This window comes from Crocodylus porosus, unplaced genomic scaffold (genome assembly GCF_001723895.1).
Source record: "Crocodylus porosus isolate Cpor-Errol unplaced genomic scaffold, CroPor_comp1, whole genome shotgun sequence".
Taxonomy (NCBI): Eukaryota; Metazoa; Chordata; order Crocodylia; family Crocodylidae; genus Crocodylus; species Crocodylus porosus.
The window spans coordinates 689,140-707,378 of record NW_017728939.1 but is presented as its reverse complement, the minus strand read 5'-3'; the positions used below and the strand labels follow the sequence as shown (position 1 = coordinate 707,378).

The 18,239-nt window shown below is 48.3% G+C and overlaps 2 protein-coding genes and 1 long non-coding RNA gene across 3 annotated transcripts in view; 2 read left to right on the top strand and 1 right to left on the bottom strand.

Moving 5' to 3' along the window:
- Positions 1–10,368, top strand: part of CNR2 (cannabinoid receptor 2) — a 15,819-nt gene extending 5,451 nt beyond the window's left edge. The window contains exon 2 of the mRNA XM_019547598.1: positions 6,603–10,368. Within this exon, the coding sequence (XP_019403143.1) occupies positions 6,672–7,760 (1,089 nt within the window). The 5' untranslated portion in view covers positions 6,603–6,671 and the 3' untranslated portion in view covers positions 7,761–10,368. The remainder of the gene's footprint in view (positions 1–6,602) is intronic.
- LOC109318383 overlaps positions 4,969–18,239 on the bottom strand; it is a 13,560-nt gene continuing 289 nt past the window's right edge. The window contains exon 2 of the long non-coding RNA XR_002103237.1: positions 4,969–5,488. This is a non-coding gene — a long non-coding RNA (uncharacterized LOC109318383). The remainder of the gene's footprint in view (positions 5,489–18,239) is intronic.
- FUCA1 (fucosidase, alpha-L- 1, tissue) lies at positions 10,606–17,270 on the top strand. Its single transcript, XM_019547597.1, has 8 exons — positions 10,606–10,967; positions 12,017–12,151; positions 12,742–12,879; positions 13,573–13,678; positions 13,986–14,186; positions 14,410–14,600; positions 15,450–15,549; positions 16,212–17,270. The coding sequence occupies exons 1-8, from the start codon at positions 10,621–10,623 to the stop codon at positions 16,350–16,352; spliced, it is 1,359 nt and encodes a 452-aa protein (XP_019403142.1). The 5' UTR covers positions 10,606–10,620; the 3' UTR covers positions 16,353–17,270.

Sequence of the window (18,239 nt, the reverse complement as noted above, 5' to 3'; positions counted from 1 at the left end):
TTGGCCAGTCCACTCCTGACTCCAATGTCCACATCGTTAATGAAGATGTTGAACAGTATGGGTCCCAGGACAGAGCCTTGAGGGACCCCACTGGCTTTATCTAGCCAGGCCTTAAAAACCTCCACGGATGGAGAGTCCACCACCTCTCTGGGTGACCTGTTCCAGTGTTTACTACCCTCCTAGTGAGAAAATGTTTCCTAATATCTAACCTCAACTTCCCTTGCTGCAGCTTGAGCTTGTTGCTCCTTGTTCTGTCATCTGCCACCATTGAGAACAGTCCAGCTCCATCCTCTTTGCAACCCCCCTGCAGGGAGTTGAAGGCTGCTATTAAATCCCCTCTCAGTCTCTTCTTCTCTAGATTAAATAAGACCAGTTCCCTCAGTCGCTCCTCACAAGTTGTGCGCCCCAGCCCCTGTACCATTTTTGTAGCCCTCCGCTGGACTCTCTCCAATTTGGCCACCTCTTTTCTGTAGTGGGGAGCCCAAAACAGGACACAGGACTCCAGATGCAGCCTCACCAGTGCTGAGTAGAAGAGAAGAATCACTTCCCTTGACCTACTGGCAACACTCTTAGCAATGCAGCCCAGGATGCCATTAGCCTTCTTGGCTACAAGGACACACTGCTGGCTTATATTCAGCTTATTGCCCACTGCCACCCCCAAGTCCTTTCCTGCAGAGCTGCTGCCCAGCCAGTCAGCTCCAGCCCGTCCCAGTACAGGGGATTGCTCCATCCTAGGTGCAGGACTTCGTACTTGTCCTTGTTGAACCTAATGAGATTCCTTTTGGCCCAGTCCTCCAATTTGTCTAAGTCACTTTGAAATTTGTCTAGGTCACATGGCTTGCATACAACTCAACCCAGCACCTGGGCTGTGCTGCAACCAAAGCAGTGGCAATAGGCTTTGGTGTAACAGGGGAAGAAGGGACAAAGGCAACAAATGGAATTATTCTGGGGATGGAAACTATAAAACCCTCCTCACCACTACAGTGCTCTGTGGACAAAGGTTTCTGAGCCCTTTTCTGCTGCTTTTCTTCCTGGCTTCTTGTCTTCTGTCTGCAACGGTCACTGAAGGAAACCACAGAGCAGCCAGGCATGAACATGTGAAACGTCTAGCAGGTCATCAGCAGCCTGAAATAAATTTGGTTTAACCCACTCACCCCCCAGTGGGCTTTTAAGTCTGGTCTGCTTTTCTGGTATTTTGCTAGTTGTTGCAACAGTTGATTTTCTGAGGTTTCACATCTTTGGACATGTCCTCTCTTCAAAGAATATGTAGGTTAGTTGGAGTTGCAGGTTGTTGGCTTGTTTTGTTTTTTTGGGAGGGAAGGGTGAGGATGGGGCCTGGTGATAAAAGCACAGCCAGTCCTTCCAGCATGCAATCATTTTCTGTTCTAGATATTTTCCACTCTGCTGAAACTCAAATTTTGATTGCCTGGATTCAACTTGTTGGATATTCTGGAGTTTAGAGCTATATCAACAGGATGAGATAGTGATGGTGATTGTTGCCATGTCCTTAAGGAAAGTTATCCATAAAGAACTGGAATAACCAGTGTATTACACTTAGGACATTGACTGATCAATCCATTGATCAACTGATTGATCTATCCATCCCTCTGCCTCTATGTAGAATCATGTCTCTGGCCATGCACCCATCACCATGATATTTATGTACTAGTGATAGTTTCTGGCCGGGCCTACATCGCTATGCAAAAAGATGTCTCCTGGCCAGTCTACGACAGCAACCACTTCTGACAGCATATACCATGTATCCACTAAGGAGTTATCCAGGGAAAAAGGCTCCCTAGTGGCGGCAAGCCCTTGGACTGGATTTGGCAACCATGGGGCAAAACCTGCGTTTCCTATCTACAGGCCCTCAAGTTATGCAGGACCAAGTTCCTCAAAAGCCCATCTGGCTGAAAGCTCAAGCGAGCAGGAGAATTGTTCTTCTAGCAAGTTGTCTGCTGACTTCTCCTCAGAGCACTGTGCCACAGCCAGCTGAGAAGTTGGCTCTGTCTTTCCCACAACTGTCTGCCCGACACTGTGATAAACTTACCCACACAGCGGTGCTTGTGGAAGCACAAAGAAATGTTACCACCCCAGAAACACACCATGGTATGATGGTGTGTGTAAACCCTGGGGTCTGTTGGCACAGCTCTGTTAACTACTCCTCTTGCTCACAGGACTTTTTCTGTTAGCTTATCTACAACATTTCCATACATAACATGAACTGAGGCCCCCCCAAATACTCCACTACTTTTCTTTTTTTTTACCCGCATACCTAGGTCAGCTAGAACTCACGCTCTTAGCCAAAGCAGCTGTGCTGGCAGAACTTTATAGTGTGAGCCAAACCGCAGCAGAAAGGGAAGTTTCTAAACATTTGACTCTCAGATGAAGAAATAGATTCAGGTTTCCTGTTCTGGGGACTATGCTTCTTGTGCTAGAAATATTAATATTAGTAGTATTAGAAACGTTGTCCTTGCTTAGTAGGGTCTGGAGGGGGTTCAAGAGGCTGATGTGATCAGGACCATTTCAGTCCCCCAGAAAGTTCAGGGGTCAGCAGTTCTGGCTTTTGAGGACATGGTTCTGTTCATCTCTGGCCCATAACTTGGGCTCATCTCTCCTTCCATCTCATCCCATTTGCCCCGCAGTTTGGGATACTCTGGGGTTTTGTGCAGAGGGTTTTTACTAAGATCTGATGGCCCACAGAAGCAAGCCACAAAAGTTACAATGGAAAGTTTATCCCAGGTACTTAAATGACACCAACACTGGTTCCTTTCTCAAGGAAACCTCTGCCAAGGACTTTGGTATTTGTACTGAGCAGGCCTTGGGTTTAGGCAGCACCCAATGCTTATCCCTTGTGGGTCCCCCTGAATCCCCCTGGGGCCCTAGCATATGCGGCAGCCTTTTATCCATTGTAGATGGTTATTGACAGGTACAACTGTTCTGTGTGCAGCCCATCCATGCAGGGAGACATCTTTAAATGTTAATGTCTTTATTATAGGGCTGTAGCGTCCTTGCATGCTGCTCCAGGCAGACATTTAAAATTCCTTTAATAGCTCGCTTAGCCCCACAGCTCTGCAGTCTTCCTGTGAACAAGATTTAGAGCCTATTAAATGCATTACATCAAACTGCTTCCTGCCCATAGATCCTAATTAAGGAGCTATCTTTCTACTGGGCCTGGTCTACACAGGAGGTAAATGCACAGTAAGAGATGGTGTGAATTTACAGCGCACTACCTACTACACACTGATGCCCTGTGTGGACACTTACTGTGCATTAAGAATGCCTCTGGGAAAGTCTCTTCACTCTACTTTGCTAGCATGAGGCCAGCTAAACTAGCTTCCCGTCTCTAACCGTGTTCCATTCATGCATGTTTTATGCATGTCCATCTTGACTTAACCAGCTGAGTTGTGCCTGGGAAACCTAGCAGAAAGCAGAAGAATGACCCAAGATGACAAATGCTCACTAAACATTGAAGAGTCATTTACGGACAGGGACAGTCAGTTTGATTATTTTGCCTACGCACAAAACAGGTTTTGGCCAGGAAAGAAAAGGGCTCAGGAATGGAGGGAACAAAGAATAGTAGTAGGTTTGAGGACAGGAGCAAGGAGGGCAGCAGCTACAAGAGTCCGAACCCAAGAACCCAGTGGGGATTCTGAAGTATCTCGGTCTTCCTAGGTCACCATCCCAGGTAAAACAAGTGTCTATGCAAACTAGGGGTTTCTGCTGCTCTGTTCCTACTGCTAAAGAAGCAATGCTGCAGTTTAAAGAGGACTGTTTTTGATCACTCTTTGCACCACTGGTCACTGCTCCACAGGTGCCCATACTCAGCTGGATGTGCTGGGTGAGCTCAGTGGATATGTATGACTGGGCCTATCCTAAGAGTGGAAGAACCACAGGAGAAAGCTTCTGCTTATGAAAGCTTATGCATCTCTGATATCATTGTAACCTGAAATCAAGAGGCTACAGGCAAGCTGAGAAATTCACACAATCTGTTTTCACGAAACACCGCACAGGAAAGGGGGAGATATAGCAGTTCTCTTTGAACTTTGTGTACCATACATAAAGACGCCTTCTTGGAACTCTCTCACGCCTGCATATCATATCAGCAAGTGCACATTAGACACATGCACACACTTCCCCTCACCCCGCTGAGTTCTTGCGTATTTTACATAGCCTACATTTAATGCTGCTGTAAAGTGGGGGAGCGACAGCTTTGCAGGCTGGAGTCCTGCATCCTCAAAGCAGCACAAGGGTGAGTCCCCCTCTGCACACATACTTCTGAGATCAGGGAGAGACTAAAACATCTCCAGCTAGCCAGGACAAGAGCACTCAGACGTGCCAGCCCCTGGGCTGTCTGTGGGTGTTTGCTGGCATTGCATGCCCTTGCTTTTAGCAGTATAGATAGGAGTAAAAATTTCCAACGTAAGGTGGATGGGCAATGACCAAAGGCCTGACCTCACAGCAAACAGATGGTACTACAGATCATTCAAAGCAATTGAAGCCTAAACAAATTGCATGTTCTGCCATCAGGGGGCATGGGTAAAAATCCTTAAGTGGACTTAAGCGTGGCATTTGCCTGGGCTTAGATTCGGGTGCGCCAGTGCACTAATTGGATGGACTATAGCCCATCCAACTTAGCTATCACAACATCCTGCTTGCTCTGGTGATAGGAAGACTCCATGCCTCAGCTCTCCATGAAATCTCCTGATCAAAACTTTCCATTATCTGCAGGAAGGAGGGCTGCTGAGAACCGCTGAGCCTGGTCCTAGCAGATTCATGTGCAGATGTCACAGGTGGTTGTCCAGGGCACAACGGTCTGTTGTGCTGATTGTGAGATTGTGACCACTGCATGGAAGACACAGGAAGGTTTCTCCAGGTTTCGTTAACAATGCGTTTGCAGGGCTCTGACATTAAAACGGACTTAAAAGCTTTTGTTTGTGCAGCATGTAAAGTGCCAAGGATGAAATGAACTGAACAGAAAATCTGAAGCATTTATAATTCATTTTCAGCACAAGGGATTACCCGAAAAGCAATACAATTTTAATGCGAGCAACCGTTACAAAACCATAATGGGCAGGGGAAAAAAAAATCAGACTTCTTCATGTGCCCAAAATATTCTTAGTGAAGATTAAATATTTCAAGATCTACCTAGTGGCTCCCAAATAGCTGGACGAAGTCCCAGGCACTGGACTAGCATGTTGGGAAGGTTTAAAACAGTTTTCATATAAAATGCAGGTCCTGATCCCTTGTAGTCATTAAAGGAGCTCTCAGAACTGGTGAAAAGAGGAACCAGGCTGTCTGCCCTAGGATGCTACCCATGTTCCAGCTCAAATCAATCTACCTGCTTAAAATCCTCTGACAGTTTCACGGGGGAAGTTACTCTTTGTACTAGATTGCTGTGTTGTGCTGCTGTGAGCTGTTACAAAGCTTCCATATTCCACCCCAGCAGCGGAAATTACCTATTTGATAATCATCCCGTTTTTCCTACAGCCTGCAAAGGAGGAAAGCAGAGTCATTACTTTAAAATATTTGGGAAACGCTTGAACACTTGGGTGAGAAAAAGAGGGAAAGACAGGACATCTCTCACAAGCCTCAGCATACATTGGTGTTGTCTCTGAAACCCCAGGTCCTGGGATGATGTTTTCATCTGAGAGTACTTGTTTTAATTTTTATGGTGAGTTTTCAGTTGTTTCTCATGATCACAGACAAACAACTGAAACCACAAGCTGTGTGCGCTCTACAGAGGTAAGCACCAGAATGCAAATCAAAACGCAGACAAGCAAAATTAGTATTTTTAACAATCTTAAGGTTTGAGTGGTTGGGGCTGGCCGCACTGTCTTTTACACAGCTTATAGTCTGGTACGTGAAAATAGGGGACCTGTAAAACAAGCAGCTTTGTTAATACTGCCCTCTAGCCATACCTAAAACTGACCACTCGGCCTCCACTGAGATTAATGGGCATCAATTAGTGGTGAGAGTTGATCCATCATTTATGAGCCATTGCCTCAAATTGAGGGTGACCATATGTCTCGTTTTTCCTAGGACAGTCACTTTCTAAACATCTGTCTCTGGCATCCTGTCAGTTCAGTCAAATAATCACTTCTATCCTGTTTTCAGGGGGATGCCAGGGGCTGGCAGAGCTCCCTCACCCCCCACTCCTGCCTTGTGATGCACTCAGCTGAAACAAGTTCAGACAGCTGAGTGTGCCAGAGAGCAAGAGAGTCAGGGAGGCAGCAAAATGTCCTGTTTTGAGACCGAGGAAATACAGTCATCCTGAAATTATCCACTCATTTCACACAGGGGTCACAAGCTAAATGACCAGGAGAGAACAGCTTTAGGTTTCTACCGACTTGAAATGAAATCCTCTTCCCCACATCACACTGGGTTGCCCCTCTGAAGTCAATGGAACAACTCACCATAGCCAGGCAGGCAGTATTTGAAATGACAGCTTGGAGATAAATCCCCAACCCATTTCCAACCCCCTGTTTTTTACAGGGGAGAAAAAAAACAATTGTTTTAAAATGTTCCTTGAGGTGTGTTTGCTGCTCTGTGTGCTGAGTTTTCAGGTCACTTATCCCCCCCTCCCCTACATTTTTTTTTTTCAGAGTAGCCTCTGAAGAATTGCCAAGAAAACCCCTGCTGCTTGGAAAGCTTCTGAGTCCTGGAGAATCGCAATGGAGATATGTAGCATGAACGAAAATGAAAATGTCTCCACATGCAGCTCAAACACCATGTCCATGGACTGCTTCATGGTCCTTAGTACTCCAGCTCAGAAAATAGGTATCACTGTGCTGTGCTGCTTCTTTGGGACTGTGTGCATTTTTGAGAACTCTTTGGTGTTGTATTTGATATTTTCCTCCATTAAGATCAGGAGAAAACCTTCCTATGTCTTCATCAGCAGCCTGGCCCTAGCTGATCTCTTGGCCAGCATTAACTTTGTTGGCAGTTTTATTCGATTCCACGTTTTCGAAGTGACTGACTCCAGAGACATCTTCTTGCTGAAACTTGGAGCAGTCAACACAGCCTTCACAGCTTCCCTGGGCAGCTTGCTGCTGATGGCATTGGACCGATATGTCTGTATCTGCAAGCCGTCGGAATACAAGATCATCATCACAAGGAAGAAGGCTTTGGTGGCTCTGGCTGTGCTGTGGATGACTACCATGGTCATTGCCTTCCTGCCTCTCATGGGATGGAACTGCTGCACCCTAAACTCAACCTGCTCAGAACTGTTCCCCTTTCTTGATGACAAGTATCTGTCCAGTTGGATTTCCCTGGTGATGATTCTGCTTGTGTGCATCATCTATGCCTACATGCATGTGCTGTGGAAGGCTCACAAACATACAGCGTACATGGAGAAGCGCCAAACACAGGCTGTGCAGCAGAATGCCAAGATGAGGCTGGACGTAACCCTTGCTAAGACATTAGCTATCGTCCTTACCGTTCTCATGGTGTGCTGGTCCCCCATGCTGGCTCTGATGATGTACAGTATTTTTGTCAGCTTAAATAATCACATCAAGAAGGTGTTTGCTTTCTGCAGCACCCTCTGCCTGGTGAACTCCATGGTGAATCCCATTGTCTATGCCCTCCGGAGCAGGGAGCTGCGCTCTTCCTTGAGGAATGCCTGTTCGTGGTGCAGGAAGAAGCTGAAGATCCCAGGGAGCAACCAGGAAGTAGACAGCACTCAAAAGTTGTCCACAATAGGAACTGTCTGTGAAGACGCTGGGTGCAGCACCGATTGGCCACAGCCCAAGTCTGAGCTCTGATGGATGAAAAATATGGAATTTGGGTTGCCTTTTTTTTTCTTTTAAAATGAAGAAAATCTAATGCTGCTTTTCAGAGGAGGATCCCAAGAGAACGAGTGACCAAATGACTAGTGTGGGCAGTGGCGCCAGCAGGCTGGGAACTTAATAGTTAACATTTGCAGATGGTTGTTCATGGGGCTGTTCACAGCAAGTAAAATACATGTCTGCCACCACAGAGAGCAGATATACCCGCCGTAGCAAAGGCAGGACCTGCTCTGCTGTTGACATCCCAGGGCAGGTGCCACCAGAGAGGTTGCAGTAATGGGTACTCTACAAACTCCATTCCGAAATGGATGCATAAATTGGACAATCACCTAAAATAGCAGTTTGCAGTATATTAGGGCAACTGTCCCTGACTTCTCAGCTGTGCTAGGCACTGATGTCCTTAATATAATCTTGCAGTCTGATTTCCTTACCTCCTTAAAACTTAATTTGCTCTCTTGTTCAGCCTGTAGTACCACTCAACTGCAGGATCAGCCATTCACACCTCTCTTCTCTAGTCCGATCACTGGCATCTTCAGTTCTTATCCCACTTCATTCATGTCTTTCTGTCCCTCTCAGCCTTGGCCTTTCTCTTTTCTTCCTCCCTTTTTGTCTCCATCACTCTTCTTCACTATGCAAGGGATGCCCTGGCTATCCCCACCTCACCTACAGTCATTTCCCAATGTCATATGTCTGTACTGATCTCTGCACAAAATACCCAGCGTTCACCTCCTCACGCTCATCTGCTTGCTCAATTACCTGCTTATCCTTCCTTCCCATTGCCTGTTTCCACTCTGTATAGTAACACAGACAAGGCCATTACCAGGAAGATCTTGATTGTCAGCTCCCTTGGCATCTTTTTGTCATGCTTTGTTTCATAGCTGTCTTGACAGTTTCATGCAACTGTCAAATACCTGAATGACCGTTCCAGGTTCAGGATCGCCCTTTCCTATCCTTCACCGTTCTGTCTTTCCATTCGGCCTTGCAACTTGCATAACTCCTTTTTCCCCAGTGTTTATTTATAGATCCTATTTCTATGGGTGTTTCTTAAAGCTTAATTCTGGTCCAGGCAAAATGTGCTTCAACCTACATGACACCCTTGACAGTGACCTCAGACACCGAGTACTTGACAAAGATCTTCCCCTTCACAGTGTTACAACAAATCCTATTGCCATATACACCTCATTACTAACCTAGGGCCAGTTGAGATATTATATAAGCCACTGTGATGCTAGGACTGTAATATTTTGTATGCAGTTAGGGTTCAGTCCTCCCAGGGACTAAGCACCTCTGACAGTCCATGAGAGACCTGCACTCCCATTAATCCGAGCAGCAGTTGAGCACTTTGCAGGATCAAGGCTGTACTGTTTGGGACTTTTCTTGCATGTCCAGAAACTTTGTGTGCCAAACATCTTTACAAAAGAGAAAACCGAGTATGTTTGCTACTCATCAAACTAATAAGACATATTCCACCCATTGCATTGGGTTTGCACCAAAGGAGTTTAGCTCTCAGGTTGGCACTCTTGTTAGAGCTATTTTAAGAAAGCACTAGACTGCTTTGTTCAGAAATGCCAGACACGATACAGCCAGGTTTTGAACTGGTAGTAATCACAGAAAATGAGGGTTGGAAGGGACCACAAGAGGTCACATCTAGTCCTCAAAGCAGGACCACCCCCAACTACATCATCCCAGCCAAGGCTGTGTCTACCCAGGTCTTAAAAACCTTTTAATGATGGTGATTCCCCAACCTCTCTGGGGGACCTGTTCCAGGGCTTTACTACCCTCCTAGTGAAAGAGTTTTTCCTAATGTCTAACCTCAACTTCCCTTGCTGCAACTTGAGACCATCGCTCCTTGTTCTGTCATCAGCTGCCACTGAGAAGAGGGTAACTTTGTACCATTATTTCTATAACAGCAAATACACTGGACCCAAGCAAAGTTGCACAAGCACCAGTCAATATGTGCCCAACTGCGCAGCACTTTGCCACAGCCACACCTGCTTTTCGCTAGCACTGTATCTGCACCCCGGGTGCTGTATATTCATAGCACAACAGTCTCTCAAGTCTGTGGGAGCTTGGAGAGGGATGTCAACATGTGAAGCCTGTTAATAAGTGACCTCATCATCCCACTGGCATGGAAATGCACCCACTACCTGCACACAAGCCTGTAGTAGGACGGACCGCTGTAGTTACACGCTGCACATCTTTCTGTTGTGTTCAGCTTGCAGACTGCAACCTGAATCTATCATCACGCCAACGAATATCTTATTTATTCAGCAACTGGCTACCTAAACTCGACACAGCAAGGCCAGAAGACATTCCTGGTGCCTTGAAAAAACCTCTGGAGTAGATCCAGCAGCAGAATACACCATCGCCAGGACCGTGCTGCGCTGCACCGGTGTCAGCACCCAAGGGACGCAGGCGCTGCTCGTTAGATGGCTGCTTTGTCATTAAAATGTTAACAACTGGGCTGCTCTCCTTTCTTCTTGATTGGAAAACTCCCGCCTCCAGGCACACCCGGTCTAGCCGCGGCACAAAGTGCTGCCAGCTCCTGCGGGGTCTGGGACCTCACTCCAGCGCAGGCGTCTTCACGAGCAGCTTAATGGCTGCTGCGTATTAGTGTAGCTGGCCAAAACCTTGCTAATGCGCACTAGTCTAACGAGCATTAAACGTCACAAAAAGCGCTCCTTCGCCCGCACTCCACATGGTCGCGACGGCGCCGGGCTCCGCCCCTCGTGCGCATCACGTGACGGGCGCCCAAGTAACCTCGGCGGCAGCCCCCCCTACACGCGCCGCGCGACGGTGGCCGGCGAGGCTCCCGTGACACTGTGAGCGGCCCGCCATGGCGCTGAGCTGCGGGGCGCTGGCGCTGCTGGCGCTGGCGGCCGGGGCGGCGGGCGGGCCCCCCTACAGCGCGGACTGGGCCAGCCTGGACGCGCGGCCGCTGCCCGCCTGGTTCGACGAGGCCAAGGTGGGCGTGTTCGTGCACTGGGGCGTGTTCGCCGTGCCGGCCTGGGGCTCCGAGTGGTTCTGGTGGCACTGGCGGGGCGAGGGCCGCGCCGACTACGAGCGCTTCGTGGCGCAGCGCTACCTGCCCGGCACCACCTACGCCGACTTTGCGCCGCTCTTCACCGCCCGCGACTTCCAGCCGCGCGACTGGGCGCGCCTCTTCCAGCTCGCGGGCGCCAGGTGCGGCCCGACCACGGCGCGGGGGCCCGGGCCCGTACCACTACCCCCGGGGGGGGGCCGGCGCCTGGGCGTACCACTACCGTGGGGGGGGAGGTGTCATCGAGCCCCTGTGGGGGTGCTGGCAGGAGCAGGGATCACGGGCCCTGTGCAAGGGCAGGCTCTGCTGGGCCCCTGTTAGGAAGTGGTGGGGTTGCGGGGGGCGGTGGAGGAGATGCCGGGGCTGTGGGGGCAGCACCGGGCACCCAGGCCTGTGTGGGGTGAGGAGGGTGGGGGTTTGCGGGGTGCTGGCGCCGCTGTGCACAGCCGCGCGACACGAGGGCCATGTGCACCCAGCGCTTCCTCCACACGTCCTGGCCACAGGCAGGGGGTCGCGGCTTGCAGGGCGCCTCCTGCTTGGGTTCGCCCGGATCTCGGCCCCTGGAGGGAAGAGCCTCGTTCCCAGGGAATGAGTTTGGGGTTGTTATTTCCTGGCCATTGAAGCAACAGAAACGGGTTCCTTTACTTGCTCCAACTGGGTATCAGGTGACTGCTGAGTTCGCTGCTTCCTTACTTACTGCCGCGTGGTTCCTGTCTGCGGTAGTGGGACTTCAGGCTTGTACCCGGGTGGCTTGATGTGTTTGGTAAAAGTCTCCAGGGCAAGTGTAGCTGAATCTCTTCGGTGTTTTAGTGGTTCAAGCTTAGATGCTTATTGCCCAGGCAGTGGCTTCAAAGTAATGGGTCACTACAGCAGCCTCAGTGCTGCTGAGGGATGCCACCTTGACGGCACGGCTGTCCTTCACTTGAAGGCTTTCCCTCTGCTCTCAGACAGCTGCTAGATTGAGGCTGCTTTTGCTCTTACTGTTGGACCAGGCCTCTTAATCTGTCACTCATCACTGGCACTAAAATATTAATTGAAAAGGACTCCAGAAAAGAGGGAAATATAAGAAGGCTCCTCCTCATGCCACCTTCCCATGCCCTTTGCTTTCCTAGCCCTGCTCTTGTCCCGGAGACTTAGTGTAACTTGGACACATTCTGTTTCCCTCTGATGAAGTGCCTTTTGTTTTTGGCAGGTATGTGGTGCTGACCACAAAACATCATGAAGGCTTCACAAACTGGGGGTCGCCTGTGTCCTGGAACTGGAATTCAGTAGATACTGGGCCCCATCGAGACCTAGTAGAGGAACTGGGACAGGCTCTCAGAGACAGGTATGGCACTGATGTGGTAAATACTAGTGGAGTTCTTACATTTCATATCTTGAGAACCACCATCTTAAATTAGCAGTCCATTGGCCACTCCTGCTTCTCATTCATAAACTCTTGGAAGTCATATACCTAATGGCAAAAATGGCTTTGCCTGTGAACTAGAGAATATCCTGTAAATGTGTAATCTCCTACTGTTTCCTCATGCACAATAAAAATTGACATGACATGCTTGTACAGGGTGGATTTAAGGTTTACTGAGCAGGGTGGAGCTGGGAGTCTGACACCCTGGGATAGGTCTCTGATTTTACTACTAATACTTTATGACCTTGGGCAAGTCGCTCGACCTCTCTGCTGCGTGTTGACGGGGGACAGCAAATGTGTCCACCTTTTATGAAGTATCTTTAAGATTCATGACTGATTCTGCTTTAGACACTGTCATTCATGAGTGCTACAATAATATATTCTTATCTCAGTTCCTCCCTCTGGTACTGCATGCCTTAAAAGTGCAGTGAAGTGAATACGCAGCAAGTTTTCTTCTCAAACTGGTACTTTTTGGTAAACCTAACTTTTTGTCCCTTTCTTTAATCTTTAAGGAAAATATACTACGGACTGTACCATTCCCTCTTAGAGTGGTTTCATCCACTCTATTTAGATGATAAAAAAAATGGCTTCAAGACACAGAATTTTGTCTTTCAGAAGACTATGCCAGAGCTTTATGATCTTGTCTTACGGTAAGAGCTTCAATCCTTACAGTCCCAGAACATGTCTCATTTTATTCTGAAGTGGGGGATAAGGGGGGAATGGAGGATAAAACTTAATTTTTGCCTTCTGTCGACAAGGCAGGTCTCTGTCAGTGGTCCAAGGGTAGCTTTACTTGTGGTCTTGTGTAAATGAGAAAGTTGCAGTGCAGTAGGCTGTTAGCAGCTGCTGACTCGAAACATGCCTGTGGGGTAGTTTTGAAAGCATATGAAGCTACTTTCTATGCATGTGGATGAAGAGGCTCCGCTCAGGCAGTTGGGTAGCTTGCACGCTGTGAGTCCATGCTCTAGCACACCTGTGCCCTGAAAACGTGTTATTTGACATTATCTACTGGCCATTCTCCCCTGTGTGGGATGCATTTTATCCTTGCCTTTGAGCTACAGCTTCTATTAATTGCCTTTTCTTGCAAGAATGCAGGCCAATTTATGAGCAGTGCTCACACACCCACACTGCTACAAGAACTGCCCTCAGGTTGAATGTGTTTCACTTGGGACACGTTTCTCAAGTTATGTCGTACAGCAAGAAAAACTTTGACTACCTTTGTTTTCACTCCTTACACCCAAAGGGGAAATCCCATTTTGTAGTGGTCATTACTCTGGGCTAAACTGGAAGTAGAAGAAAGGAGGAATGTTACCTTTTTCTAGTGTCCTCCTTCTGTCTCTTAGGTACAAGCCAGATTTGATTTGGTCAGATGGAGACTGGGAGGCTCCGGACACGTACTGGAATTCGACCTCTTTCCTTGCATGGCTTTATAATGACAGTCCCGTCAAGGTACTGCTGTCAGCGTTTCCTTTGTCTCTTCTGGTCTTTCCACTAGTTTTGGGGAAAAATTGGGCAGCTTCTAATATCAGCTGTATCCAAATCAAATCGATTTGACTTATCCCAAACATGAAGTGTTTGGAACAGGGGCATCTACAGTATTTCACTCATAAAAGCAACTCTGCTTCTTAGTGTGTAAAGATCCCAGTCGCCAAACAATGCAGAACCGAAACCAGTTTACTTCTTGAGAACAGGTGTTACAGCAGAAGTATTAAGGGTCTGAGACAGAGTCTTCTCTTAACCGTACGCTCCATTGTAGGATACAGTTGTGGTGAATGACCGCTGGGGGAAGAACTGCTCCTGCCATCATGGTGGCTTCTACAACTGTGCTGACAAATACAAGCCAGGCACCCTGCCGGATCACAAGTGGGAGATGTGCTCTTCTGTTGACAAAAGGTCCTGGGGCTATCGAAGCAACATGCAACTTGCCGAGCTGATGGATGCATCCAGCATCATCAGAGTAAGAGCCCTTAGGCAGAAATGAGGGGGTTAAAGGTTATGGAGGGTCAGAGGTCCTTGCTGAACTTCTGTTGTCTGGGCAGAATGTTTCCTGATATTCTCTGTGCTGGTTATACCTGAGAGCAGGTATAAAAGGAGCAGCTTGCTGCAATCCTGGTATCTTCCATTTTCTGCCAGGGATGGAAGTGAATCAAATTGATATTGCCTTCCTGTCCCTGTCACAGGAGCTAGTGCAGACCGTGAGTTTTGGAGGGAACTATCTTCTCAACGTGGGCCCTACGAAAGAAGGAGTGATTGTGCCAGTCTTCCAGGAAAGGCTTCTGTCCCTTGGAGAGTGGTTGGGCATTAATGGGGAAGCGATTTATGCATCCAAGCCATGGAGGGTGCAGGTGGAGAACAGCATGAACAATGTATGGTAAGAGCTGCAGTGTCTTGCACCACATGGGAACATTCCCTCCTCTTGGGCTGTGACTTCCTATGCAAAGAGGGGCCAGGATGCAGTTCTGAGAGGGGGCAGGGAGGCATTGGTGACTGGTCAGCTGTAGTCATCTTTACTCAAGAGTATAGAACTACAGCCCAGCAGAGTGCACTGAGAATACTGTAATGTCTGTGCATTAAAACAGCATTAGCCCCTTTAAAAAATAAAAAGTTAAAACCAAACCACCTTCATTTTGCCTGAAGCTTCTTCCAAGAATGATTGTTCAACTATACATAGTATTGCATGGGTACATCTCGCTTCCAAACTGCTGTGTGCTAATTGTGTAATGTGTTGTATTTCACACTACCTGGGTACGCACTAGCTGATGTATAATGGTCTTGTGCCTTGTTGCTCAACTGCTGTGTTTTCTCAAAAGGAGGAAGTGCGTAATATGTATGTTAGCAGGACAAAAGTGCGGACAAACAAAGTTGTTTTTGGAGAGTAGGCTAGAAATGCTGAGCAATAAATCGATTTCTTGAGACCTGTAAAATAGCTTTATTCCAGCTACTGACTACAGCAGCATGGAATGAGAACATTATTATTACAACACCCTGCCCACTCGCAGGGAGCGTGCATGGACTTTGTCTGTCTGGCACTGATCACTGCTGGACTTCGTAATGGATAGACTGTGGGTAATAGGGTCACTTACTTTCCTAGCTACTAAGTGGGGGGAACCACTAAGAGACACTTATGCTTTACGTCTGCAGGGAAGTTGTGCAGAAAGCAAAACACTCAACTGCCTCTGTGGTGCTGTTCAGATCTCTGAAATGCCTTGTATTCCTTCAGGTACACGTCTAAAGGTCCAGTTGTTTACGCCATCTTTCTGAACTGGCCTTGGGATGGCATGCTGAAGCTGTCTTCGCCTATTCCATCTTCAGACACCAAAGTAAGGGAGATAAGCTAGAGAGAGAATTCTGGAGATCCTTCTCTGATGCACAGAGGGCTAACTTAGATCCCATCACGTACAACTTGAAAATTGTATGTGGCTTTTATCGATTAAGCCTGCCTTTGGGTTTTCAATTTCAGAGAGGTCACAAAGAACCCTGTTTCCCCATGCCATATGCTCTCTGCCCTTGAGGCGCATCCAGTGTTTTAAGCCGTCATCCTCCCAGTTGGAAGACTGGATAGGACTTGCCAGGGCTGCTGCTTATTTGGCCATAGCATAAATCAGGACACTTCCTCCCCAGAGTTCCAGTTGTGGTGTGAGGGGAGCTGAGTGTGTCCTGGATGTCAGTAGTGAGCACCCTGACATGATGATGCCAAATTTTGTGCCATTTATAATGAACAAATAGTATTTCCAACCACCAGAAGTAAAACGTCCCCAAGGAAGAACCACAACCAAATGCTCAGCCACTGATTATAACCTTGTGTTATAATCTGCCCATGGGTAAATTGGGTAGTTATGGAGACCACTAGAGTGTTTTGAAGTCTCAGTCCCTGGGCTGCTAAGGAATGTCAGTTCTACTGCTGCTGCTCATTCAAAGGGAAAGCATTTTGCCTGAAGCAATGCATGAACATATTTTCTTTTCTTTCTTTCCTTTTGTGCAGGTGACCTTCTTGGGATTCTCTGGGACTGTGAAGTGGGAGAAGTCCCCAGATAAGGGATTACTGATCACTCTGCCCTACGTATCCCCATCTGTTTTACCTATGCAATTGGGCTGGACCCTGAGGCTGAAAGGTGTAAAGTGACAGCTGTTGAAAAGAAGCCTGGAATTACTAAGCCAAAAGAATCTCAATAAATCATTCATTCTCTCTCATCTAAATGCTTAACTTACCTAAGCCACTCTGGCCAGGAAAGACTGGTGGTATACACACCAACATACCACCAAACATTTTAGATGGGAGTGAAGGCCTGCTCTTTTTCTCTACCCCTCTGCTGACCAAGAAGTTTGCCATGACTTCCACTAGTCCTGTTCTTTTGTTGGATTGTGACTAGGGTCAGGCTTCTAAGACTTACTGTGAGATCTTTAGCTGGGCTTCTTTGCAGATGTTGATTTGCTGCTGTGGTTTAAGGCTATGTGTCCTCGTAGACACAAGATGAGTTGGGAGCAGGAACAAAAATAAGTGTGGAGTGTCTACAGAGGTGGTTGAATTGAGAGCTACAGCCAAGATGACTGAAAAAAACTGAATAAATGGCACCTCAATAATATGGTAATAGGGCACTTTAGAAGTGCCAGAGACACCCACTGCCAAGGGGTCTTTGTGCTGCAGGAGAGTTTGGGATTCTGATAATCACCATATTCAGTGTGCAGCTGGGGTCCGTAAGGCTCTGTGGACAAATAGAAGCCACTCTTCATGTTTACATTACTTTTATAATCAGGGAACATGCCTTGGACTGGGCTGCATGGGGCTAGCACTGCACCAGGGAAAGGAAAGCGGGATATGTGCACTGCTGGAAGATGGGAGCTGGTGTCCTCCGCAGCTACATTAACAGAACTAGCTTGGGAGCTTTGAAGACACCTGCTGACTGATTTTAAATCAGATAATCTCCTTGTTTGAAATTTCAATCTCTGTCTCTAAACAAAATTTGGTATCTTAACTCTTTTTATAGTGGTAGGTGAAATGATTAAACATCTTCCACAGGATGAATCTTTTATGGGTATAATTGAAGTGTAACTGAAATCAAGCATGATGCCTTCTCAGATCTGTATGGACAATGTACTGAAAATAAACTGGTGTTGGGAGAAAACCTGGCTGCATTCATTTCACGTGAACTAGAGCTGAAATACAAGGAGTGATTTATAAGTATAAAGCAAACCTTATGGATATTTGAATTGGATGTCAGTAAGGAACTTGCCAAATCTTTTTTTTTTTTGCTAGCATTGATGGGAAACCCAATCACCTCTACATTTCTGTTGCTAAGTACAGTCATCCCTAGGGGTGTTCAGGGCTGGGGGTGAGCGTGAAGCTGACCATGGCTGCGGCAAGGCCTGTATGGCACTGTCCACAGGGCCCAGGGGGTTGCTGGTCCCCCTCTCCCCTGAAGGGTGACCCGGGCTGAGCATATTGATGTGGTTGGACATGGAGACCACTCTCACAGTTTCACAGGGGCTGGAAGGGGCCTTACCGATCATCAGGCCCAGCCTGCTGCGCTCGGGCAGGAAAGACAGCTGCCATCAGATGCCCCCAGCAAGGTGGGCAACTCTCAACAGCTGAGTCTTGATGTTGGCGACCTGCACAGAGGCGCCCGCGGCCCGGCTCCGGGCCGGTTGCTGCCAGCCCGACTGTCGCCTGAAGGGTGGGTTCAGCCCCGGTGGCACGCGTGCAAGGCTCGTGCCCGAGTCGCTCCCTGTACCGCCGGCAGCCCGGTGCTCGAGCGGGGATCCTGGTGCCGCTCGACGGGGCCCCGGCCTGCACACACCGGCGTGACTTGCTGGCACGAAGCAAGGCCGCTTCCCGCCCCGGCCGCACGCCCGCAGAGCTTGGGGCGGCGCCAAGGCAAACAGCGCGGCCCCGTGCCTTCACGCCAGCGCGGTGTCGAAACGGGGCCGCGTCCAACACAAACAGGCCGCCGGCTACAAGTAGCGGCCCCGGCCAGCGCCGGGCGCGCGATGCCGCAGGGCTCGGCGGGTGCGG

Coding starts and splice junctions, on each gene's coding strand:
- FUCA1 (XM_019547597.1), top strand. CDS start 10,621: ATGGCGCTGAGCTGCGGGGCGCTGGCGCTGCTGGCGCTGGCGGCCGGG. Junction 10,968..12,016: donor TTCCAGCTCGCGGGCGCCAG/GTGCGGCCCGAC, acceptor TGTTTTTGGCAG/GTATGTGGTGCTGACCACAA. Junction 12,880..13,572: donor CTTTATGATCTTGTCTTACG/GTAAGAGCTTCA, acceptor TCTGTCTCTTAG/GTACAAGCCAGATTTGATTT.